The 27099-nt window shown below is 44.2% G+C and overlaps 1 protein-coding gene across 5 annotated transcripts in view; it reads left to right on the top strand.

Moving 5' to 3' along the window:
- Window positions 1–27099, top strand: part of SLAIN1 (SLAIN motif family member 1) — a 96473-nt gene that overhangs the window by 61457 nt on the left and 7917 nt on the right. For all 5 annotated transcript variants that reach the window (XM_073580426.1, XM_073580425.1, XM_073580427.1 and 2 more), the window contains one exon: window positions 9534–9819. In XM_073580426.1, the coding sequence (XP_073436527.1) occupies window positions 9534–9819 (286 nt within the window). The remainder of the gene's footprint in view (window positions 1–9533; window positions 9820–27099) is intronic.

Raw genomic sequence — 27099 nt, forward strand, 5'->3', positions numbered from 1 at the left:
TTACATAAATCACCAAGGGGGCACCCAAAGCAGGGCAACCATGCGCGAGGTAGGGCACGTGCTTCGCTGGGCCGAGAGGAACTGCTCGCTGATTTCGGCGGTCCACATCCCGGGGGTAGAGAACTGGGCAGCAGACTTCCTCAGCCGGCAGGGGCTTGTGTCCGGGGAATGGTCACTACACCCAGAGGTCTTTCAGCAGATTTGCCAACGGTGGGGAACACCGGATGTGGATCTGATGGCCTCCAGGGTAAACGATAAGGTGTCCGTATTTGTCGCTCGGTTCCTGGACACGCAGGCAATTGCCGTGGATGCGCTGGTTCTGCCATGGAATCGGTTTCGCCTCCCATACCTATTTCCCCAGCTGCCACTACTTCCGAGGGTCATCAAGAAGATCAAGGCAGAAGGGGTGTCAGTGATCCTGCTGGCCCCAGACTGTCCTCGTCGGGCGTGGTACGCAGATCTAGTGCAGCTGCTCGTCAACGTGCCATGACGACTGCCAGAGCGCCCAGATCTACTTTCTCAAGGGCTGATCTGCTACCCGAACTCAGGGGCCCAGTGTTTGATGGCTTGGCCATTGAATCTTGGATTCTGACGCAGGCGGGGTTTGGGTGCAAAGTGGTTGCTACGATGGTTAGCGCCCGGAAGCCTGCCTCAGCACGAATTTACCACCACACCTGGAAGGTGTTCTTTTCATGGTGTCGGGGCAACGAGATTCTCCATCCCTAATATCTTGGCTTTTCTCCAGTCTGGCCTAGACTCAGGCTTGGCCCCCAGTTCTCTCAGGAGACAGATATCGGCTTTATCCATCCTTTTTCAGCGCAAGATTGCTACCAACTTGCAGGTAGAGACTTTCATCCAAGGGGTCTCCCACTTGGTACCTCCCTATAAGGCACCTATGGACGCCTGGGACCTTAACCTGGTCCTAAGTGTTCTGCAGGAAGCACCATTCGAGCCGCTACAGGATATCTTTGTCATACCTTTCCTGGAAGGTGGTGTTTCTGGTAGCTATAACATCAATCAGGCGGGTCTCGGAGCTGGCAGCGTTATCTTGCCGAGCCCCGTTTCTGACCTTTTACAAAGACAAGGTGGTTCTTAGACCAGCTCCTCCTTTTTTGCCAAAAGTCATTTCCTCGTTTCATATTAATGAGGATATTGTCTTGCCCTCTTTTTGTCCAGCACCGGTACACCGTGTGGAAAAGGCCCTGCATACGTTAGACCTGGTGAGAGCACTCAGGAGGTATGTGTCGCGGATGGCACCCTTTCGTCAGTCAGACACGCTGTTCGTGCTCCCTGAAGTTCGCAGGAAGAGACTCGCTGCCTCAAAATCAACCATAGCCAGATGGATTTGTTTGGTTATTCAGGAGTCCTACCGCTTCAGAGGCGCGCCGATTCCAGCAGGGATCAGAGCACACTCTACTCGGGCAGTGGGCGCTTAGGCACCAGGCTTCAGTGGAGCAGGTTTGCAAAGCAGCAACCTGGTCCAGCTTGCACACGTTTACTAGACATTACAATATCCATACTCAGGCTTCGGCGGATGCGAACCTGGGTAGAAGGATTCTCCAAGCAGCGGTGGCGCACCTTTAGACAGGAGGTGCATGTAGCTTGGATCGGTGAGTCAACTTCCCACCCAGGGACTGCTTTAGGACGTCCCACAGTACCTGTGTCCCCCAAAGAGGCGAAGGAGAAAAGGATTTTACGGTGAGTTTATCACAAAAATCCATGTTTTTGTATATATCAGAAGGGTTGGACTTTTTCAGGGTTTTGTGCGTGATTGCAGACAGTATCTTTTTCTGTCCTGTCCTGTCTAGACAGCTTGGGCCCCAATGTTTGCTCAGTCTGTTCTCTGCCTGTGTTTGTCTCATCTTGTCTCACCGACAATATATGTTTGGGGGCTGTCTATTCCTTTGGGGATCTGCTCCGGGGCAGTTTAGATTTATTCTTTCTGTCTTTAGGCTTAGTTAGTCCTCCGGCTGTGACAAAGCATCTAGGGCATCGTAGGAACGCGCCACGGCTACTGCTAGTTGTGCGGATAGGATCAGGGGCCTGCAATCCGCTTAGTTTCCAACCTCTCTGGTCTGGTGGCTTAGCCTGTTCTTGCCATCCTCCTCGGTGACCCATTCATAACCGATCTCCTTCCACAAGCTTCTAACAATAGTTGGTTGGAATTTGGTCCATTCCTTCTGACAAAACTGGTGTAACTGATCCAGGTTTGAAGGTCACCTTGCTCCCACCTTTCTTTTCAGCTTTGCCCATAAATTTTCAATAGGATTCAGATCAGTGCTTTGTGATGGCCACTCTAAAACAAGTACTTTGAAATCCTTAGTCCAATTTGTTACCATTTTGGCAGTATGCTTCTGGTCATTGTCCATTTTAAAGATCCGTGTCCGCCCGCACTTTAACTTCCTGACTGATGTCTAGAGATGTTGCTTCAGTATTGCCACTTAGTCTTCTTTTCTCATGATGCAATCTATTTTGTGAAGTACACAAGTACAAGTTGTTTTCTCATCAATCCTCCCAGTCGATGGTCATGGCATCAGAAGATGGAATAGGATACTAGAGGTGAACAACTGGCTACGACAGTGGTGCAGGCAGCAAGGATTTGGATTCTTAGACCATGGCGTGAATTACCTCTACGATGGACTTCTCGCAAGAGATGGGATACACCTCACAAAACCTGGGAAACACACATTCGCCAGAAGACTTGCCACACTCATCAGGAGGGCTTTAAACTAGAAGAAGAGGGGATGGGAGGAAAAACAGCAGACAAGAACATGCAGCAGAAGGACAAACTAATCAAGGATACTAGATGTGGTAAAGAGGACCCAAGACAGGGTACTCAGAAGGAAGCTAAGAAAAAGGAAGCAAAACTTGATTCCTGCATGCTGACCAACACAAGAAGCCTGACCAATAAGAATGAAGATCTGAAGTTGCTAATGTATGAGGAAAAATACGACATAGTAGGAATAACTGAGACATGGTTAGACGACAGCTATGACTGGGCGGCTAACTTGCAAGGATATGATTTGTTTAGGAGGGATCGTAAAAAAAGGAAAGGGGGTGGAGTCTGTCTATATATAAAGTCCACTTTAAAGCCCACACTAAGAGAAGATATACAAGAGGGAAATGAAGAGGTGGAGTCTCTATGGGTGGAGATACAAGGAGGGAAAAGTACTAAAATCCTCATAGGGGTTTGTTATAAGCCACCAAATATAACAGAAACCACTGAAAATGTATTATTGAAACAAATGGACAAAGCAGGAAATCACAATGAGGTGATTATTATGGGGGAATTCAACTACCCCGACATAGACTGGGAAACTGAAACCTGCGTATCTCAGAAAGGAAACCAATTTCTGTCAGTGACCAAGGATAATTATCTGTCACGACTTGTGCAGGGCCCAACTAGAGGGACAGCCCTTCTGGACTTAATTTTAAGCAACAGGCCAGATAGAATAACAGAAGTACGAGTCGATGGGCACCTAGGGAACAGTGACCACAATATAATACAATTCTACTTGTCCTTCAGTAAGGTGCCCTGGAAGGGGGTTACAAAAACGCTGAATTTTAGGAAAGCAAACTTTGATCAAGCTTAGAGAGGACCTTCGCCGAATTGATTGGGACAATGTCCTCAAAAATACGAGCACAGAAAATAAATGGGAAATATTTAAATCAGTTTTACACACCCACTGCGAGCTAGCCATACCGTACAGAAATAAAAGGGCTAGGAACAGGAGAACACCAATGTGGCTAAATAAGGATGTAACAAGGGCAATAAATAACAAGAACAAGGCATTTAAGAAGCTAAAACAAGAAGGCAATGAAGAAGCATTAAAAAGTTATAGAGAAAAAAATAAAATGTGGAAAAAAACAAATACATTTAGCAAAAGTGGAAGCTGAGAGACTCATTGCTAAGGAAAGTAAAACAAACCCCAAACTATTTTTTAATTATATAAACAGTAAAATGGTTAAAATTGATGGTGTCGGCCCTTTAAAGAACAATGAGGGTGAAATCATAGAGAGCAATGTGGGAAAAGCAAATGTTTTAAATACTTTTTTCTCAACAGTGTTCACACAGGAAAAGGATTTGCCAGGGGAAATGCAGATTGATAATGAAAACTCCCCATTAAGTATTACCTGCCTAACCCAGGAAGAAGTGCAGAACCGCCTTAGTAAGATTAAAATTGACTACATAAATAGTAAGAAACTAAAAAATGATAGTGTTGGCCCCCTTAAAAATAGTCTGGGTGAAATGGTGGATGAGGATGAGGAAAAAGCCAATATGCTAAATGACTTTTTTTCAACAGTATTTACACAAGAAAATCCCATGACGGATAACATGATCAGGGATTAAAATTCTCCGTTAAATGTCACCTGCTTAACTCAGCAGGAAGTACGGCGGCATCTAAAAATCACTAAAATTGACAAATCCCCGGGCCCGGATGGGATACACCCCCGAGTACTGCAGGAATTAAGCACAGTCATAGATAGACCATTATTTTTAATCTTTAAAGATTCCATAATAACAGGGTCTGTACCACAGGACTGGCGTATAGCAAATGTGGTGCCAATATTCAAAAAGGGGACAAAAACTGAACTTGGAAATTATAGGCCAGTAAGTTTAACCTCAACTGTGGGTAAAATCCTGGAGGGTTTTCTAAGAGATACTATACTGGAGTATCTGGAGAAGAATAACCTTATGACCCAATATCAACATGGGTTTACAAGGGACCGTTCCTGTCAGACTAATCTGATAAGCTTTTATGAAGAGGTAAGTTCTGGACTGGACCAAGGGAATGCAGTGGACGTGGTGTACATGGACTTTTCAAAAGCTTTTGATATGGTGCCACACAAAAGGTTGATACATAAAATGAGAACAATTGGGATAGGGGAAAATATGTGTAGGTGGGTTAAGAGCTGGCTCAGGGATAGGAAACAAAGGGTGGTTATTAATGGAGCACACTTGGACTGGGTCACGGTTAGCAGTGGGGTACCACAGGGGTCAGTTTTGGGCCCGCTTCTTTTTAACATTTATTAATGACCTTGTAGGGGGCATAGAGAGTAGAATTTCAATATTTGCAGATGACACTAAACTCTGCAGGGTAATCAATACAGAGGAGGACAATTTTATATTACAGGAGGATTTATGTAAACTAGAAGCTTGGCTGATAAATGGCAAATGAGCTTTAATGGGGATAAATGTAAGGTCATGTACTTGGGTAGAGCGAACAAGATGTATAATTATGTGCTTAATTGTAAAACACTGGGCAAAACAGTCACTGAAAAAGACCTGGGTGTATGGGTGGACGACAAACTCACATTTAGCGGCCAGTGTCAGGCAGCTGCTGCAAAGGCAAATAAAATAATGGGATGCATTAAAAGAGGCATAGATGCTCATGAGGAGAACATAATTTTACCCCTATATAAGTCACTAGTGCGACCACACTTAGAATACTGTATACAGTTCTGATCTCCGGTGTATAAGAAAGACATATCTGAACTGGAGCGGGTGCAGAGAAGAGCGACCAAGGTTATTAGGGAACTAGGGGGTCTGCAATACCAAGACAGGTTATTACACTTGGGGTTATTTAGTTTGGAGAATCGAAGGCTTAGGGGTGATCTTATTACAATGTATAAATATATGCGGGGACAATACCAAGACCTTTCTAATGATCTTTTTACTCTTTGACCTGTGACGGGGACAAGGGGGCATCCTCTACGTCTGGAGGAAAGAAGATTTAAGCATACTCACAGACGCGGATTCTTTACTGTAAGAGTAGTGAGACTATGGAACTCTCTGCCATATGATGTTGCAATGTGTGATTCCCTACTAAAATTTAAGAAGGGACTGGATGCCTTTCTTGAAAAGTATAATATTACAGGGTATATACACTAGTTTCCTTAATATTGCGTTGATCCAGGGAGCTAGTCTAATTGCTGTATGTGGAGTCGGGAAGGAATTTTTTTCCCCAATGTGAAGCTTACTGTTTGCCACATGGGGTGTTTTTGCCTTCCTCTGGATCAACATGTTAGGGCAAGTTAGGATAGGATATGGGTTGAACTAGATGGACTTAAAGTCTCCCTTCAACCTTAATAACTATGTTACTATGTAAATCACCAGGCCCTGATGGCATTCACCCTCGGGTATTAAGGGAGTTAAGTAATGTGATAGACAGGCCTCTATTCCTTATATTTAAAGATTCTATAGAAATAGGGTCTGTTCTTTTTGATTGGCGGCAAGCAAATGTGGTACCAATATTCAAAAAGGGGTGTAAAAGGGAACCTGGAAACTATAGGCCGGTAAGCTTAACATCTGTTGTGGTTAAAATTTTTGAAGGGTTTCTAAGGGATACCATTATGGAATATCTCAATGTTAATAAATGTTTAACTTCATATCAACATGGATTTATGAAGGACCGCTCCTGTCAAACTAACCTGATCAGCTTCTATGATGATGTAAGCTCTCAAATGGACCAAGGAGAATCATTGGATGTCATTTATCTCGACTTCTGTAAAGCATTTGACACTGTCCCACACTTACCAATCGTTTATAAGATGAGAAAGCTTGGGCTAGGGGAAAATGTGTGTAGATGGATAGGTAGCTGGCTTAGTGATAGAAAACAAAGAGTGGATATTAATGGTGCATACTCAGATTGGGCCAGGGTTACTAGTGGGGTACCACAGGGTTCTGTATTGGGCCCCCTACTATTTAATATATTTATTAATTATCTAGTAGATGGCTTACACAGTAAAATATCAGTATTTGCAGATGATACAAAACTATGTAAGGTAGTTAACACAAAGGAGGACGGTTTGCAACTACAGACAGATTTGAGTAAATTAGAGAATTGGTCTGAAAAATGGCAAATGAGGTTTAACACAGATAAGTGTAAGGATATGCACATGGGAAGGAGAAACAGATGCTACAATTACTTACTAAATGAGAAACTGCTGGGGAAATCAGACATGGAAAAAGACTTAGGCATCTTAGTCAATAAGAAGCTCAATTGGAGTGCCCAGTGTCAGGCAGCTGCCACCAAAGCAAATAGGGGTCATGGGATGCATTAGAAGAGGTCTGGGGACACGAGATGAAAGCATAATTCTCCCTCTGTACAAATCACTCATCAGACCACACTTGGAGTATTGTGTGCAATTTTGGACGCCGGTGCTCAAGAAAGACATTACTGAACTTGAAAGGGCTACTAAAATGATAAATGGTGTTGGTTCACTACAATACCCAGAAAGGTTATCAAAATTAGGTCTATTTACTCTAGAAAAGAGAAGACTTAGGGGAGACCTAATATATATGTACAAGTATATCAGAGGGCAATACAGAGATCTATCCAATGAACTGTTTGTACCAAGGACTGTGACAAGAACAAGGGGGCATTCTCTTCGTTTGGAGGAAAGACAATTTCTGCACCAGCATAGAAGAGGGTTCTTCACGGTAAGAGCAGTGAGGCTCTGGAATTCTCTTCCTGAGGAAGTGGTGATGGCCAACTCACTGAATGAATTTAAGAAAGGAATGGATGCTTTTCTTGTGAGTAACAGTATAGAAGGTTACGAATAACAGAATATTATAGGAAGATGGTTGACCCAGCTTAGGGGAAGAAATTTTTTTCCCTATGGAGAAAATTGGCTTCTACTCTGTGGGTTTTTTGCCTTCCCCAGGATCAACAATGCAGAACAGCTGCACTAAAAATAGGCTGAACTAGATGGACATAAGGTCTTCCTACAGCCTTCAAAACTATGTTACACCAGACCCTCCTGCAGCGAAAGAGGAGCCTTACAGCCCATGTTGATGCAGTACTCGTTTCACTGTGGATATTGACACAATCTTACCAGATGTGCATTAAAATGCATCCACAGGTGTGTCTCTAATCAGAAAAAAAAATCAGAAGCTTCCAAGCACATGATATCATCATATGGGCAGTCCAGAATGGTTTAATGGCATAATAATCTTAGTGTATGTAAACTTTTGACTTTTCAGTAAGTAATAAAAAAGCCTTAAAGCATTCTCTCTCATTATTCATGCAATTGAAAATATTAATAATTATGATAATCCTAATTGGCCTAAAACAGGAAAGGTTTATTCAGATTTCATGCCAGATATTGAAAAAAACATGCATATATGTATTTTTATATAGTGTAAGTAAACTTCCAGTTTCAACTGTATATGCCCCAGCTGTGATGTGTGTGTGTGCCCTGGGCGCCCTCTGGTAATGTGTGTGCCCTGGGCGCCCTCTGGTGATGTGTGTGCCCCGGGCGCCCTCTGGTGATATGTGTGCCCCGGGCGCCCTCTGGTGATGTGTGTGCCCTGGGTGCCCACTGGTGAAGTGTGTGCCCCAGCCTTTCCTTTGATGTGTGTGCCTCAACCCCAGTGAATCCTGTGTGATATATATGTTCCAGCCCCAGCTTCTCCTGTGTAATATGGTCCTGCTTAGTGTCTTTTGTGTGATGTATATGCTCCAGCCCCTGCGTCTCCTGTGACATACATAGAGCAGTCTGTGTTTCCTATATCATGTATGCAGGAGATCTCCCATTGCATGAGTTCTATAAATGTAATGTGAGCAGTAATGAATTTCCCACTATGAGGAATCAGACAGTGTAATCTACATCTGTGTTCAGATCTTACTGCTGTGAATTCTTTTCAAAATTCATTGCTAAGGCCTCTTTCACACTTCAGTTTTTTGCATCAGTTCAAATCCGCCAAAAAGGCCGACAAGCGGATCCGTTCTCAACTGATGTGAACGGATGGCACAGGATCCGTTTTCAGACGGATCCTGAAAATGAGGAAATTTAAAAAGAGAGAGAGAGAGAGAGAGAGAGAATTTTTTTTGGTCCGGCAACCAGAAAGAATTTCGCGTTAAATCAGTGTCTGGAGGATCCGCCAGAGAAAAAAAACGTTACAAGCTCCGTTTTAAAATCTTTGAGGATGGTGACGGACAGCAACTTTTGGCGGATCCTCAAAAAAAACGGATGCAACGGACGGCAATCCGTCACAATCCGCCATTAATGGAAGTCAATGGGGAAAAAAAACGGATCCTCAAAAGAAAATTGAGGATCCGTTTTTTTCAAGACCTGGTGGATTGTGACTGATTGTAAAAAACTGAAGTGTGAAAGAGGCCTAAGAGTCAACTTTGCTCCAGACTGATGCAAATCGGAAAAACAGTTGATTAGCAACATCACCAATACCACCTAGCATCACACACCTCACCAAAGAGAAGCTGCTCCCTCCAGCTATCACATTAGGGGGCGAGTTAATTACATGTTTTGATAATATATATATAGCTGGATCATTTTCAAGTTGATGATTTTGAATGACCCCCGAATGATGGTTTAAATATTCAAATGGCTTCTTGTCAGAGAAAAGGTTCCCCACCCCTAGCGTAAAGGATTAAAAAAAGAGTCTAATCTTATACAATTCATTTCATTAACCTTTTTACCCAATCATCGTGTTAATAATTCTCACCTGAGTTATAAAATATGCTTTGAGCTTTTACCTGCTAATTGGTATTATTCATTTTTATCTTTAGTTCCTTCACCTGGTCAGCTCCAACAAAGAGTCCACAGTGTGGGGAATTTCCCAGTATCTGTGAGGCCTCCTCTGAAGGCTACAGCGTATGTCAGCCCAACTATACAAGGCAATGGTGGCATTCCTCAGTCAACGAGTCTGCAATCTATCTCAAGTTCTGGGATCCCTATGCCCAACAAGACTGCAAGTTCTCTACCTATATCCAGAAGTGGTCTACCAAGGCCGGCTTTGTCTAGTGTCGGTGCAAGTAGTATACCACGCAGTAAGATTGCTACTCCACCACGCAGGTAATTGGGGTTTTACTGACATTTAACCATGCTACCAGTTTTTCACTTTATACTTTTTTCACTGTACATGGATAGAAGCTGAGTCATAAATAAAAAAATCATAGTAGTTACTAAATAAGGAAACTTATAACAAGGATTTCCTAAGGTTATGTACTGAAAAATGAACACCTCCATGTATAGAATGTGACATTTATTTCCTATCGTTTGCACTTTGGGCATTGGCTGTAAGACTGTTGACACCATATTTTTGCATCCTGTTGAAAGGTGGTAGGTTTTTATTTTTTGTAGATTCATGATTACAAAGGGATGTAACAGAACACACAAATGATGTTTGCGCTCTCAAATAACAAAATGTAGATCTATCCATGTTTTTGCACATTGGAAACCCAGTAACTTACAGCAGAAAGAAAAAAATGTGTTTTGATAAAATGAAAATAGAAACATAATTTGAACATAGCCTTATTGTGAATATGTCCCAAACCACTTTCGATAAATGTAAAATGTGTAGGTAATTATTTGTCAAAATCTCATTGTCCCTTGGAGGAATTCATGGTACAGAAAGGAATGAGAGTAGTAGGTAGAGCACATGCTGTGCCATTTAAAGGTCTTTTAATAAGTTAATTATAAAAAGAACTTAAGTAACAAGCTTAGAAATGCTATTACATATTTTGTAATCCCACAGTTTAGATATGTCACAAACTTTAACATGCTGTCTTTTGACTCTTAAGCCAGGTTCACATTAGCATTCAGGGGCTCTGCGAATGGCTGTGCACTTCGTCCGTTAAGCCCCGCCTACTTCTGCATACGTCTGCATGCGTCCTGCGAACCTATCTTTAACATTGGGTACGCAGGATGTGCGGATGCGTCATTTTGATGCGCCGCCTTCTGTGCAAAATGCAACTTGCGTTCCCTTGCGGTCGATGGGCACGTCAAAACAACGCATCCGCATACATCCACATGTCCTGCGTACCCATTGTTAAAGACAGGTACGCAGGATGCATGCAGAAGTATGCGGAAGTAGTCGAGGCTTAACAGAGGAAGTACACAGCCATACGCAGAGCCCCCGAACGCTAATGTGAACATAGCCTTACCTACATTACTGCCTGCTTCAAACTTGATTTTGCCTACGTAGCATAATTCCATTGGTGTTTTTTTTTTCATTGGATGCTTAACGGTCGGAACAAATTAACTACAGTACGGTTTGTTAACTATGGGAGCCACCATAGGAGCACTTTCTTTCTTACCTGATTTATCCTATATATTATTAATATGCTAGGAAATAAACATTTTGTTGATGTAACATGTTAAGGATGCTACATTGAAAGTGTTTTTTAGGCCAAACACTGAAATATAACGTAATTGCATCTAATACAGTTGTGGCCAAAAGTATTGACACCCCTGCAATTCTGTCAGATAATACTCAATTTCTTCCTGAAAATGATTGCAAACACAAATTCTTTGGTATTATTATCTTCATTTAATTTGTCTTAAATGAAAAAACACAAAAGAGAATGACGCAAAAAACAAAACATTGATCATTTCACACAAAACTCCAAAAATGGGCCAGACAAAAGTATTGGCACCCTCAGCCTAATACTTGGTTGCACAACCTTTAGCCAAAATAACTGTGACCAACCGCTTCCGGTAACCATCAATGAGTTTCTTACAATGCTCTGCTGGAATTTTAGACCATTCTTCTTTGGCAAACTGCTCCAGGTCCCTGATGTTTGAAGGGTGCCTTCTCCAAACTGCCATTTTTAGATCTCTCCACAGGTGTTCTATGGGATTCAGGTCTGGACTCATTGCTGGCCACCTTAGAAGTCTCCAGTGCTTTCTCTCAAACCATTTTCTAGTGCTTTTTGAAGTGTGTTTTGGGTCATTGTCCTGCTGGAAGACCCATGACCTCTGAGGGAGACCCAGCCTTCTCACACTGGGCCCTACATTATGCTGCTAAATTTGTTGGTAGTCTTCAGACTTCATAATGCCATGCACACGGTCAAGCAGTCCAGTGCCAGAGACAGCAAAGCAACCCCAAAACATCAGGGAACCTTCGCCATGTTTGACTGTAGGGACCGTGTTCTTTTCTTTGAATGCCTCTTTTTTTCTCCTGTAAACTCTATGTTGATGCCTTTGCCCAAAAAGCTGTACTTTTGTCTCATCTGACCAGAGAACATTCTTCCAAAACGTTTTAGGCTTTTTCAGGTAAGTTTTGGCAAACTCCAGCCTGGCTTTTTTATGTCTCGGGGTAAGAAGTGGGGTCTTCCTGGGTCTCCTATCATACAGTCCCTTTTCATTCAGACGCCGACGGATAGTATGGGTTGACGCTGTTGTACCCTCGGACTGCAGGGCAGCTTGAGCTTGTTTGGATGTTAGTCGAGGTACTTTATCCAACATCCGTACAATCTTGCATTGAAATCTCTTGTCAATTTTTCTTTTCTGTCCACATCTAGGGAGGCTACCCACAGTGCCATTGGCTTTAAACTTCTTGATGACACTGCGCACGGTAGACACAGGAACATTCAGGTCTTTGGAGATGGACTTGTAGCCTTGAGATTGCTCATGCTTCCTCACAATTTGGTTTCTCAAGTCCTCAGACAGTTCTTTGGTCTTCTTTCTTTTCTCCATGCTCAATGTGGTACACACAAGGACACAGGACAGAGGTTGAGTCAACTTTAATCCATGTCAACTGGCTGCAAGTGTGATTTAGTTATTGCCAACACCTGTTAGGTGCCACAGGTAAGTTGCAGGTGCTGTTAATTACACAAATTAGAGAAGCATCACATGATTTTTCGAACAGTGCCAATACTTTTGTCCACCCCCTTTTTTATGTTTGGTGTGGAATTATATCCAATTTGGGTTTAGGACAATTCTTTTTGTGTATTTTCATTTATTAAATGAAGATAATAATACCAAAGAATTTGTGTTTGCAATCATTTTCAGGAAGAAACTGAGTATTATCTGACAGAATTGCAGGGGTGTCAAAACTTTTGACCACAACTGTATATACTTACCTTGTAATGTCTTCACATCCTGTTCCGTCCAGATGTGTCTGGATCCCAGAATTCCAAGTGGCCATATTGGGACACCCAAGTGATGGGTGTCTCAATATGGAAACTGCTGGTGGTACCAGCCTCTTGCGCGGAATTCCGTTGCACCACAAACACACACCACACACACAAACACACACACTGTATATGCCGTACGCGCCACACACACAAACACACTCTCTATGTGCGCAAAACACACTGCATACGCCATACGCAGCCTCCTTGCGCGGTACCACCAGCAGAACACTGTCACGAACATGATCGCCGCTGGGAGGGGTAGACAGGTCAAAGAAGAGAGCACAGACGGGAAAAAGAGAGTGGATAGGTGGGTGAGCACATGGGGGGCATTCTCAGCGCTGCAAAGCCTGCCCCCATCGTGACATTACCGCCCTCCCAATGCGATAGCATCGGACCTTCATCTAGTATACCAGGGGTGGGCAATTAATTTTGCCATGGGGCCGCATTAGAAATAAGGATGGTGTCAGAGGGCCGGACTAATATAATTAACACAGTTGTACCCAATACTATATATGTATATAATATATAGTATACATATGCTATCTTTTCATAAACAGTATGTTAAACAATGCAAAGATTTACAATACAATTAAAATAGTCTCGTAATGGCAACTCAAATTGTAATCTTTAAACACAGCTATGTATTCTCCACAAACTAAGCATACAGCTTTACCTTTGGCTTCAGCAAATAAATATTTAGAAGTCCATTCCTTGAGAAAAACTCTGCATTCTCCATCAATCTTTTTTTAGCGGACATATTTAAGGGCTATAACAGCTAAGGCTAGTTTCACATTTGCGTGTCAGGGCGCAGCGACGGCCTGCGCACTGCCGCCGCTAAGCCCCGCCCCTGCCACGCCTCCTTCGGTAGCTCCGCCTACCGGCGCATGACTCTGCATGCGTCCTGCGTCCCCTATCTTTATCACTGGGGATGCAGGCCGTGCGTAGTATGCATTTGGCGGCGCATGCGTCCTTTTGACGGTGCGCCGAGCGCAACCAAAGTGCAACAGGTTGCGTTTGGCGCTGGTCGGCGCACCGTCAAAAGGACGCTTGCGCCGCCAAACGCATACTGCGCACGGCCTGCGTCCCCAGTGATAAAGATAGGGGACGCATGCAGCGGAGGAGGCGGGGCTTAGCGGCGGCCGTGCGCAGGCCGTCGCTACGCCCTGACACGCAAATGTGAAACTAGCCTAACCTTGCCCAATTCTTCCAATGGGAGTCTCTGCCCAAGTTTCAGAAGAACGTGGTTGCTGCAGGGGACAGGGGAGGAAGCAAGTGGTATCTGTGTACCACTCCTGTACTGCTCACAGGGGCTTTATTAGGCGCTGACCACTCTACCCAGACTCCCAGACCCTGGCCTGACGTAAACACCCAGTCCAGCCCCAACACTCAGTCCAGACCCATTGTAAAGTAATTGATGCTAGCCTTACGTTGCACCACTGTGACACTGGTCTGCTTGGAGCAGTATAGATCACACCACGCCCGCACGTTTTAGCACAGAGTTGGAGGCGTGGTGTGATGTATACTGCTGCAAGCAGACGCCACCAACGGCATCTACGCAGCCCTCTCCCAGACCACGCCCCCCTCCAGTCTCGACCAGTTGGTGCCGCAGGTCTGGTGTGTGGGCGGTGCGCTGGAGGCAATGTTTCTGTGCCGCTCTCAGGAGGTCGGGGTCCGCTCCACTCACTGCCGCGTCTGCTGGGACTCCTCTGCTTTCTGCTTTCCTCATGAATGACTCATGAGGAAAGCAGGAACCGGAGAAGTCCTGGACCCCTCCACGGGCCGGTCACAGGAAGTGGGCGGGCCGGGGGCCGCCCCTTGCCCAGGTCTGTAGTATACCATAATTGCAAGGCCTGTCTGAGAGAATTGCAAACATACAGTTCATGAAAATTATTTGTTCAGCTATTCTTATACTTTAGAATAAAAAATGTAATCTGTATTAATCTCATATTTTAATCTATCGTCGTTATATAGCTTTATTCTCCTGTATATCTTGTATAGGTTTAGAAACGTACCGGAAGATACCATATAGATTTTTCCAGGATATCCCTCTTGACAGCGCCACCAGGAGGTTGTCCTTCGTATCCTTGATATGTACAGGAACACAGAAGAGATTAAATAGCCCCACCCCACTACCACCCTTCAGAGTTTTACCTGTCCCTATCAGGGACAGACGCAGAGGAGCGCAGGGAGCAAAGAATGAGGCACCTGCGGGCCAGGGTTTTCCCTGACATGATCGGATCCTGGTCGAGCTGGGGCTCCTGGTAAAATTCCCCCTCCGTGGGGGTCCAGAGCGGAGGTCACGGATTAATCCTCCGCAAAGAACGCTGAAACCGAGGGAGGTTCCTCAGTGTTTCGGTCGAGCTGACTGATCCCAACGGTTGCCATATCCCCTCAGAGGGCTCTAGGCCATAGCTGCTGTCCTGGTGATAGTCAGCCGGCATCCTGGGCCAAACTTCCGGAAGGCATGCCGGTGACTACTTCAGGTGGGGATGGGGCTTCAGGCTCTTGGCCGCTCCCGGGGACTACAGGCAGCCTCAAGGCAGCCCGAAAGCATCGGGACCCGCTTCAAAAGGGGGGCTACCGCCATGACTGGGGTCGAGGGGGCGTGGCACCTATCAGGGCTCCAGGAAATGGTGTCTCCAGGGCAGCCGGCGTGCGCTCCAGGGGGAGCATGCGCAGTACGGCCGGTGACTGGAGACGCCAAAATCAACAGCAGCTGAGCTCGGAAGGAGACATCCGAATCAGATGTCTTGAAGCTAGGTAAGACAGACTACTTAATGACGGACAGCTGACAGCACACTTGACTTAGTAAAGATGGAGAGTGTTAGATGTCCTGACGTCCAAACCTTGGAATCCCCCCTGGATCCAGTGAGTATACGATGATTGGGGTCCTCCAGGGGTCACGACAGAGATAAAGGCCCTTCTTTACATTTATTTCAGGAGTCGCATAAGCATTCAGCGACAGCAACCAAACGGAAAAGCAACAAGTGCCCGCTCTGCTCAGCCAGACTCCCAGAGGGGCATCCCAAAAAACTGCGAAAAGTGCATATCCAAGTTGCTGAAAGAGGAACAACATTAGATACATGATAAGGGAAGAGGTACAAGCAACAGTTTCAACACTGGTCCCAGCACAGTCCCCCCATCCCAAAAGACCTCGATGGGGCGAGGATCCAAACTCCGAGGAAGGAGAAGTATCGGCCTACTCCATTTCGGATGAGGGCGAATGTTCCTCAACAGTAGTTTCGGAAGGGAGGAAAAAATACCTCTTTGCCACTGAGAATACTGACATGCTAGTACAGGCCGTCAGGAATACCATGAAGGTAGAAGACTCCGTGGAACCCCTAAGGGTATGTGCACACGTTGCGCATTTGGCCCTGCGGATCTGCAGCAGTTTTCCGTGCGGTGTACAGTACCATGTAAACCTATGGAAAACCAAATCCGCTGTGCACATGCTGCTGAAAATTCTGCGCAGATTTGCTGTGGTTTATTTTCCGCAGCATGTCAATTGTGTGTGCGGAATCTGCAGCATTTTTACACCTCTTCCATTATATGAATCCTAAGGTGTTAAAACGCAGGCGAAAAACGCACAAAATCTGCAGGAAATCTACACTAAATCCACAGGTAAAACGCAGGTCATTTTACCTGCGGATTCAGCAAAATCTGCACAGAAAAATCCTAACAATCCAGGACGAGATGTTCGGGGGCCTGAGAGCTCGCAGAAACAGAGTTTTTCCAGTAAACCAGCACATAACAGCAATGATTTTGGAAGAATGGGAAGATGTCGGCATAAAACTGATAGTCCCAAGAGAGTTTTAAGTACCGCCTTCCCTTCGACCCAGAGGAGACTAAAGTATGGGAATCGGTACCAAAAATCGACATCCTGGTGGCCAGAGTCTCAAAGAAGACAGCAATACCGTTTGAAGATTCATTCAGCCTGAAAGACCCTATGGACAAAAGATCAGAGGACCTCCTCAAGAAGGCCTGGTAGTCATCAGTGGCCATCATGAAGACGAATATAGCGGATACCTCAGTAGCCAGGTCAATGAGCCTATGGGTGGAAGAATTGGAAAACCAAATTGAAAACAAAACACCCAGGGAAGATGTCCTTAGATCCCTGCCACTATTGAAGACTGCGACCGACTCTATGGCAGACGCCTCAGCGGAATCAGTACGCTTTGCTGCAAGAAATAACGCACTATCCAATGCAGCAAGGCGAGCCCTGTGGCTTAGGTCATGGACCGGAGACACCCAATCTAAAAACCAAGCTCTGTTCGATACCGTTCTCGGGCCTACATGTGTTCGGTCTAGTGCTGTATGACCTACTCGAGAAGGTGTCAGATAAAAAGAAAGGCTTTCCAAAACAGAAGCCAAAAAGAATGCAGTCCTTTCGGAGGACTCCCTCCCATCCCAGACAGGACTATAAAGGGAAAGGGAAATCCGTAAGGTGGAGTTACCCTAAAGGTGGTAAAGAAAGAAGCTCCTTCCAGAATCAGGAGCCAAGATCCAGCAGGCAATGATGCCAGAGGAGTCGGGAGAGACTTCAGGGCTTCCTCAGAGGTTGGCAGGGAATCACCCAGAACCCATGGATCCTGAGTATAGTGGCAGAGGGGTACAGGATACAGTTTATCCAGTGGCCCCCCAAAAGATTTTGCCTAACCAAGGCCCAATCCCCAGCAGTACATCAAAGGTTCCTGAAAGACATCCAGGACCTTTTAGAAATGAAGGCCATAGTGGAGGTCCCAGTCTCCTAAAGATTTCGGGGGCATTATTCAATGCTCTTCTCCATAAAAAAACAAACAAACAGGAGAAGAATTTCGGACAATAATCAACCTCAAACCATTAAAACCATGGGTAGCTGTTCGATAAATGTTTTTCGGAGTTATTCTAGATTCAGAAAAAACTATGTGAGGACGCTACCAAGGCACCAGTCGCAGATCAAATGGCCAAATAGTTATATACAAATAATACAATAGTGCATAGCAAACTATCTACTTCCAGTGGGTGATGGTGCCAGCCCCAATGCACGTTTCTGAAGAGGGCTGAGCGCCAAAACGTGCGTTGGGGCTGGCACCATCACTTACAGGAGGTAGATACTTAGCTATGCACTATTCTATTATTTGTATATAACTATTTGGCCATTTGATCTGCGACTTTGGTGCCTTGGTGGCGTCCTCACATAGTGATGCATTCTTTGGTGAGGGAGTGTTGGGGGTTTTTTGGGATGTGTGCAGCCTCTCTATCAGTGTATATGTGGGTAGTGGTGCCTTTTTGGATTTCCCACTTTTTTAACTTTATATGTTCTGCATGTACTGTGGTATTTAATAAAGATTTATACATTTTTGTGACTTCTCTGGGTTCATAGTGCTCATTTTTGGATCGACCTATTGCTGGTAGCAGACTCTCCACAGCAGATGGAAGAAAACCTATCATTAACAGTGTCAGCTCTGGAATGGCTGGGATGGGTAATAAACTGGGGAAAATCAAATTTCACGCCTGAATGGAGGAAAATGTTTTTCGGAGTTATTCTAGATTCAGAAAAAGAGCACTCCTTTCTACCGATAAACAGCAGGCAATCACACAGGAAATCCAATTAATACAGAGACGGAAGTATGTCTCCATAAGAAGAGCCACAAGAATCTTTGGGCCTGATGACCTCATGTATTCCCTGCGTCCAGTGGAGTCAAGATCACTCGACAAACCTGCAGCAGGAGACCCTTGCAGCATGGGATGGCAAAGAGACATCTTTAGACATCAGGATACGACTATCCAAAAATGTAAGAGTCCCTATCATGGTGGACCAGTACAGTGAACCTCGGGAGAGGAAGGCTCTGGAGAACGTCCCATTCATCAAAGTCACTACGGACACAAGCCTTACAGGTTGGGTTGCTCACATGGAAGGAACTTACCTCCCGGGAGCTTGGCCCAGAGCAGTACGCAACAGGTCCTCAAACTACAGAGAACTCAGAGCAGTTTGGAAAGCCCTAAAAGGATATCAGGAACAGTTAAAAGATCAGCACATAAGGATCTTCTCAGACAACTCAACCACAGTAGCCTTCCTTCTACGCCAGGGAGGCCCGAGGCACAGTCAATTACAGGACTTATCACAATGGACCAGATATGCAGGGCAGCGACCTGGTCCAAGTCTAACACCTTTTGTAGGCATTACAAGCTGGACGCTCTGTCAGGCCAACAGATGACCTTTGGGAGTAAAGTCCTTCAAGCAGTAAGCCGGCCCTAGTAAGAATTATTTGGTATTTCTCCTGGTGGTGCTGTCCTGGAAAGTAGGAATTAGTCCTACCGGTAATGTTTCCAGGAGTCCATAATGACAGCATCCCTTATAAACCCTCCCTAAGATTCTTTGTTGTGATTTCCTATCTGGTATGTGATGTAAACATGCGAGTAGAGAAATTCAATAAAATAGCGTTGCAGCCATCCTGTTGTGGTACTTGGAAAAATCACTGAAGGGTGGTAGTGGGTGGGGCTATTCAACCTCTTCTGTGTTCCTGTCTCCATCAAGGATACGAAGGACAACCTCCTAGTGGTGCTGACATGATGGACTCCTGGAAACAACATTATCGGTAGGACTAATTCCTGCTTTTTTGCCCCCCCCCCCATTCCTCTTAACATATGACATGGGTACCTCGGCTATAGCTGGAGGAATCTAGCTGTACAGCCAAGATCAGCTTATAAGGCACTTAAAAAATAAATAAATAAAAACATATTAAAAAACAGCAGTCAAACTTTTGTCTCAAGGCCTGTGCAGGTGCATTGTATTAAAATCCTTTCAGTGAGTGTAATTCAGTGTAGTAGAAAATATATTGCAAATTGTAAAAAAAAAAAAAAATCTTTTTAAATTGGGTTTCACTTAGAGAGGACCTAATGGCTCTTTTCACATCTTTTAAAAAAACCGTGCTTCCTTTTTTTTTTTTCAGAAAAAAATTCTGAACATGTTGTGGGTTATAGTTTAGTGACAAAATATATAATTGGTGTAGGAAGGTTAAACTTGATGGACCTAGGGATTTTTCAACCAACAATTGAAACCAGATGTTTACATACACTACAAAAAAAGACATGCATGTTTTTCTCAATATCGGACATGAAATCAGAATAAACTTTCCAGTTTTAGGTCAGTTAGGATTACCATAATCTATTCTATTATTTCTAAACACTGTTTTTCGGTGATTACGTTGTATCTCCTTTCATACTCCACCCACACACACAAATGATACACCATTTGAAAGGTAAACTTGCCCCTTCAGCAAGAAAATAGCGAAACAAACCACAAATCCATGATTTGATCACAAAATACAGTTTAAACATTAATTTTCATAAACCTGCAGTAAGGAAAAATGACCTGCAGGTGGCACCACACTACCCCAAAGCACACTACCACAAAGCTGCTTTACAGATATCACAAACAAATTAAAAAATTTGCCTTGGGGACTTCCAGCTTGCCAAATTGCTTCCCAGCCTATTTCAGGCAAATTGGAGGATTGCACACTTCACTGCAGGTGAGGCACGTATGCAAACACATTTGTAAACATGCACTGCCTATTGAATTGCACGCTTACTCCGTTCATACTCCACCAACACAAACAAATGATACACCATTTGAAAGGTCTTCCCCAAAGCACACTATCACAAAGCTGCTTACAGACATCACAAACAAATCCAAACATTTGCCTTGGGGTCTTTCCTGCTTGCCCAAGTGCTAGTGCTTGCTCAGCCTATTTCAGGCACATTGGAGGATTTCACACTTCACTGCAGGTGAGTCACATATGCAAACAGATTTGTAAACATGCACTGCTTTTACGCTGATTACTTCGCCCCACACACACAAATGATACACCATTTGAAAAGTAAACTTGCTCCCTTCAGCAAGAAAAGAGCCAAACAAACCAAACATTCACGATTTTATCACTAAATACAGTTTAAACATTCATTTTCATAAACCTGCAGAAAGACACAATGACATGCAGATGCCACCTCAACCGGAAGGCATTTTTTTGGCCTCTACTTATCAAACCAATTTATTGTATTACCAATCTACATATATAAAAACCTGTCTTTGTTCCTGATCTCATGAAATACATTTACATTTGACCAGCTTTCTTTTTCTGAAATTGCCTGCGCCCCCGACGTCCAATGTGCGAAAATGTCGCACGGGCGAACTAGTTTTTAGTATAGTATTTGCCAAATGCCAGAATAATGAGAGAGAGAACGTTTTAAGGCATTTTTATTACTTACTGCAAAGTCAAAAGTTAACATACACTAAGATTGCTATGCTTAAAGAATTCTGGACTGCCCATCTGATGATGTCATGTGTTTCAAAGCTTCTGGATGTATTTTAATGCACACCTGAAGCACACTGCTTTCTTTGTGTAGCATCACGGGAAAGTCTCAAGAAATCAGCCAAGATATCAGGAAGAGAATTGTGGACTTGCACAAGTCTGGCTCATCCTTGGGTTCAATTTCAAGATATCTGAAGGTGCCTTATTCTTCTCTTCCAACAATTATATGCAACTACAAACAACATGGGAATGTCCAGCCATTATACTGCTCAGGAAGGAGACGGGTTCTGTGTCCCAGAGATAAACGTGCTGTGGTCCGATATGTGCATATTAACCCAAGGACAAAAACAAAAGACCTTGTGAAGATGATGGCGGAAGCTGGCAAGATTGTGCCAATATCCACAGTGAAACGAGTTCAGTTTCAACATGGTCCGAAAGGCCACTCTGCCAGGAAGAAGCAATTACTCCAAAAGAAACATAAAAAAACAGAATAATGTTTGCAAATGCACTCAGGAACAAAGACCTTAATTTTTGGAGACATGTCCTGTAGTCTAATGAAACTTTTTGGGCATAATGACCATCGTTACGTTTGAAGGAAAAAGGGAGAAGCTTGGAAGCCTAAGAACACCATCCCAACTGTGAAACACAAAGGTGGCAGCATCATGTTGTGGGGTTGTTTTGCTGCAGGAGGGACTGGTGCACTTCACAAAATAGATGGCATCATGAGAGAAGATTATGTGGCAATACTGAAGCAACATCTCAAGACATCAGCCAAGAAGTTAAAGCTTGGGTGGAAATGAGTCCTCCAAAAGGACAATGATCTGAAGCATACTGCCAAAATGGTAACAAAGTGGCTAAGGCTAAGTTCACACTTGCATATGTCTGGTCTGCGTACGTCCTCCCTTAAGCTCCACCTACTTCCGCAGAGTCTGGTCTGCGTCGTCCTGCATAACTATCTTTAACATTGGGTGCGCAGGGACATGCGTTGTATGCGGATGTGTTTTGTATGCGGCGTTTTGATGTGTCCACCGACCGCACGGAAATGCAACATGTTGCATTTCTGTGCGTTTGGCGGGCACATCAAAACTCCACATGCGGAAGCCTCCGCATACAACGCATGTCCCTGCTTACCCAATGTTAAAGATGGGTATGCAGGACACATGCGGAAGTAGGCGGAGCTTAAGGGAGAATGTATGCAGCCATACGCAGACCAGCCATACGGAGTCTATTTAATAAAGATTGTTAATTTACTGTTTCCCAGTGGGCTTCATGACTGTGTTTCTTTTGCTTTATATAACTTTGTTATCCTTAACGCTAAGGACATTCCCAGTAGGGTCTCCACTAATAGCAACATCTAAGAAATCAATTTTTACATTATCCCACATGAAAGTAAGATAAATGTTACAGTCGTTGTTTAGAGACAAAATGAGCTGTTTTGGGGTCGGCGGCTGTGCCGTGCCAGACAAAAAAATGTCATCGATGTGCTGTGTCCAAAAAGGTACATGGCCCAACAGCATCTGATTGTCTGACAGAAAGAGATCCCTCCCACAGCCCCAGGAACAGATTGGCATAGGATGGCACAAAGGCCGCACCCATGGTTGTCTCTTGGAGCTGTAGGTAGAAGGATCCCTTGAACACAAATAAAATTGTGTGTGAGGGTGAACTCTAGTAGTTCCAGCAGAAGTTCCCTAAGACCAAGGGATAATAAGGATGTCTCCAAAAATATTGTACGGCAGCAATGCCGTCTTGATGTCTGATATTGGTGTATAGGGATTCAACATCCGCAGAAACTAGCAGAGTATCACCCTCAAGCCAATACGTATATTTACTGACCTGATATATAAGGGAATATCATCCCCATACAGGTGACAATCCTGCTGCAACTGTCGGCTGTCCACTATATCTGACAACTTGCTGTATCACAAAAATCGCTGTTGGCACCATCCATATCTGTTTAACCCCTTAGTTGCTGCTGTCAAAAGTGACTACATAAATACATGGTTAATAGATTGTGGGGGCTTGCACTTTAATCTAATTGAAACACCGAGATCATGATTGTGTGGTCCTGATGTTTTCCATAGCAGTTCATGGCCAAATAGCGGCCTAAAGGCCCCATCACACTCAGTGGTTTCGCTAGCGAGATCGCTGATTTTGTGACACATCAGTGATCTCGCCAGCGAGATCACTGTGTGTGACGGAGATCAGCGACCGGCCCCCCCTGCCAGTTATCGCTGATCATGCAGCATCGGCCAGGGCCATTTTTTCGATCGCTGGTCTCCCGCTGGCCAACGCGAATCGCTGCATGTGGCAGCGAGAGACCAGCACTCAGCGACGCTGGTTTCTAATGTAAACATCGGGTATCCTGGATCCGCGGCTCCTGGATACCCGCTGTTTACCTTGGAAACCGGCGTACACGCTGGTTTCCAAGGTAAACAGCGGGTATCCAGGAGCCGCGTGGCTCTTAGATACCTGATGTTTACCTTGGAAACCAGTGGGTATCCAGGAGCCGGGGCTTCTGGATACTCGACGTTTACATTAGAAACCAGCGTCGCTGATTCTGATCGCTGACAGCTCACCAGCGATCAGCCTAACGATGTCCCATCATGTCGGATCATTGGTGGGATCGCTGGGACATCGTTATGTGTAACGGGGGCTTTAGAGTCTCCCGGCTACAGCTGCCAGTTCAGAAGTTAGTGACGTTTAGGTGGTAAACAAACACTTTTTCATTCCGGCTATACCACTTTGCATTAATTCCTGAAAATCACCTGAAGGGTTAATAAACTACCTGACAGCAGTTTTCAATATGTCAGGGGGTGCAGTTTTTAAAATGGTATCATGTTTGGGGTTTTCCAATATATAGCACCCCTAAAGTCACTTCAAACTTGGATAGGTCCCTCAAAAATATTAATTTTGTAAATTTCCTTGAAAAAATGAAAAATTATTGCTACAATTTTAAACCTCCTAAAAGGCTAACAAAATAAATTAGTGTTTTAAAAATGGTGCTGATGTAAAGCAGGCATGAGGGAAATGTTATTTATTCATGTTTTTCTGTGGTATGACTATCTGGATTAAAGGGATAATCATTCAAAGTTTGAAAATTGCTATTTTTTTTTTACATTTTTGTCAAGTTTCTGATATTTTTTATAAATAAACACAAAATATATCAATCTAAATTTAGCACTATCCTAAATTATAATGTGCCACGAAAAAACACTGGGATTTTTTGAAACATTCCAGAGTTATGACCACATAAAGTGACATTGGTCAGAATTTTAAAAATTGGCCCTGTCACGAAGGGTTTAACCAGTTTTGTCAGGAGGAATGGACCCAAATTCCGACCAACTATTATGAGAAGCTTGTGGAAGGATATCCCAAACGTTTGACCCAAGTCATTCAGTTTAAAGGCAATGGTACCAAATACTAATGAAATGTATGTAAACTTTTGACTTTGCCGTAAGTAATAAAATGCTTTAAAACATTCTCTCTCGCTCTCATTATTCTGGCATTTGACAAATATTAATAACTAAATGGAGGCCCGATGCTATTGCATCGGGAGGGCGGTAATGTCACGATGGGGGCAGGCTTTGCAGCGTTGAGAATCTCTACCCCCCCCCCCCATGTACTCACCCACCTATCCACTCTCTCTTTCCCCATGTGCTGACGCTGGCGGTACCGCACAAGAGGCTGTGTACAGCATATACAGACTGTGTGTGTGTGTGGTACGTACGGCATATACAGTGTGTGGTGTGGCGGTGTTCCGCTGGTGGTACTGCGCAAGAGGTTGCTACCACCAGCAGTTTCCATATTGAGACACCCATCAGTTGGGTGTCCCAATATGGAGGTCATTGAACTTCCACGGCTTGGAATTCTGGGATCTCCAGACACATCTGGACGGAACAGGATGTGAAGACATTACAAGGTAAGTCTATATTAAGATTATGGTAATTCTAATTGACCTAAAACGGGAAAGGTTTATTCTGCTTTCATGACAGATATTGAGAAAAACATGCATGTCTTTTTTAATTTAGTGTATGTCAACTTCTAGTTTCAACTGTATGTAACTGTATAATATATTGACAGTTCGACATTCGACTTATTAAAGGAGTGTGTCTTGCAGTGTTAGCTCCGATTGGAAAGTATCACTCTCCTAAATAGTAAGGCCCAATTGCCAATTTATTAATACATTTCCTGGTGGAAAAACATACATATCTCTATATACTGTATATCTCTAACTCTATAATAGTCTTGTTACGGGAAATGTAAACCTTTACTAAAAGATACATGTCAGGAGTGATGGCTAGTCCTCTTTAGGGTTAACTCTTGCGCAGTAGATTTGTTGAACTGCAACTGACGAATCATGTAAATGAGACTTGCAGAAAAGTTTGTGCTTGCAACTAAAAAAGAATGGGTATTCAGATGTGTGGGGCTGATTTTCATTAAACTTTTAACCCTTTTAGGCTAGTTTCACACTAGCATATGGAGGAGCTGCGGAGGGCCGCACCTCCTCCTGTCAGCTCCACCTCTGTCTGCATGCGGCCTGTGTACCCTATCTTTAGCGTTAGGTACGCAGGCCGTCCGGATTTATGTGGATGCCTCCGCATGCGTCGTTTTGACGGTGCGGCGACCGCACCAAAATGCAACATTCTGCGTTCGGTGCAGGTCGCCGCACCGTCAAAGCGATGCATGCAGAAGCATCCGCATACATCGGCAAGGCCTGCGTACCTAATTCTAAAGATAGGGTACGCAGGTCGCATGTCGACAGAGGCTGAGCTGATTGGAGGAGGAAAAATGCAACTTGTCCAGCAGAACGCAATACAACAAAAAAAATGATGGCTCTTGGAAGAAGAGCACAGAAACTAAATAAAAGCACTCAAATATGCTAGTCCTTAGAGGAAATCTGTCAGCAGCATCAACTCTCCTAAGCCATCTACATGGGCCCTTAGGTCATAGGATTCTGAATAAAATGATACCTTGATATCGGCAATAGAACGTCCTGGGCGACGCGTGGAAGCGGGCGGGAGGATGTCTTCATCGCCACGTCTGACAGGTAAGTAACGACAGCTGCTGTGTTGCAACATCGCTAGTGAGATCTGCCTGTTTGGCAGCTCACTAGCGACCACTTAGCGATGCACCATTGATCCTGACCGGGTCATATCGTTGTCGGGATCGCTGGTGCATCGCTTAGTGTGACGGGGCCTTAAGAGCCGGCAATGGGCAACAACACATTTCTACACACCGTAAACACCTAGCTCTTGGGAGTTTCCAGCATTGCTGGAGTCAAGTCCTCAGATAACTATTCTAACTGGGAAGAATAAAAGGTGCTAATTGTCCTCTATCTGATATTTATTTTGCTGAAACTGCCTGAAGGAACACCCAAAACAACAAGAGCCACGGCAAGAATATTCTCTCAGTAATTGGAACCAGTCCGACATGTTCTAGAATCTTGTATATGTTTGTATACTTAATGGATTTGAAAGCAATACCACTGGTTACCTTGCCTTTCTTGTTTATAAATGTGGTTAGCCACATGACACTGTTGCAAGATTGAGATGACAAAGGTTATCATTTCTGAAATAATAAATAATATACGGCACAAGAATTTAAAGGGAACCTGGAATGGCATGTGCACTCATCTTTTTCAGGCCAGTCACTCCATAATCCACCTAAAAAAGCGTGAAAGACACACCAAAAGTAATGATCATATGCACTGCAATGTGCAAACGACTAGTCATGAGCGAGTATACTCGTTGCTCGGGTTCTTCCGAGCATGCTTGGGTGTCCTCCGAGTATTTTCGCGTTCTCGGAGATTTAGTTTTCGTTGCCTCAGCTGCATGATTTGTGGCTGCTGGACAGCCTGAATACATGTTGGAATTCCTGAACAAACAGGCATTCCTCTCATGTAATCAGCCTGTCTAGCAGTCGCA

This window comes from Dendrobates tinctorius, unplaced genomic scaffold (genome assembly GCF_039654945.1).
Source record: "Dendrobates tinctorius isolate UK_male_01 unplaced genomic scaffold, ASM3965494v1 ptg000064l, whole genome shotgun sequence".
In the NCBI taxonomy this organism is placed as follows: Eukaryota; Metazoa; Chordata; class Amphibia; order Anura; family Dendrobatidae; genus Dendrobates; species Dendrobates tinctorius.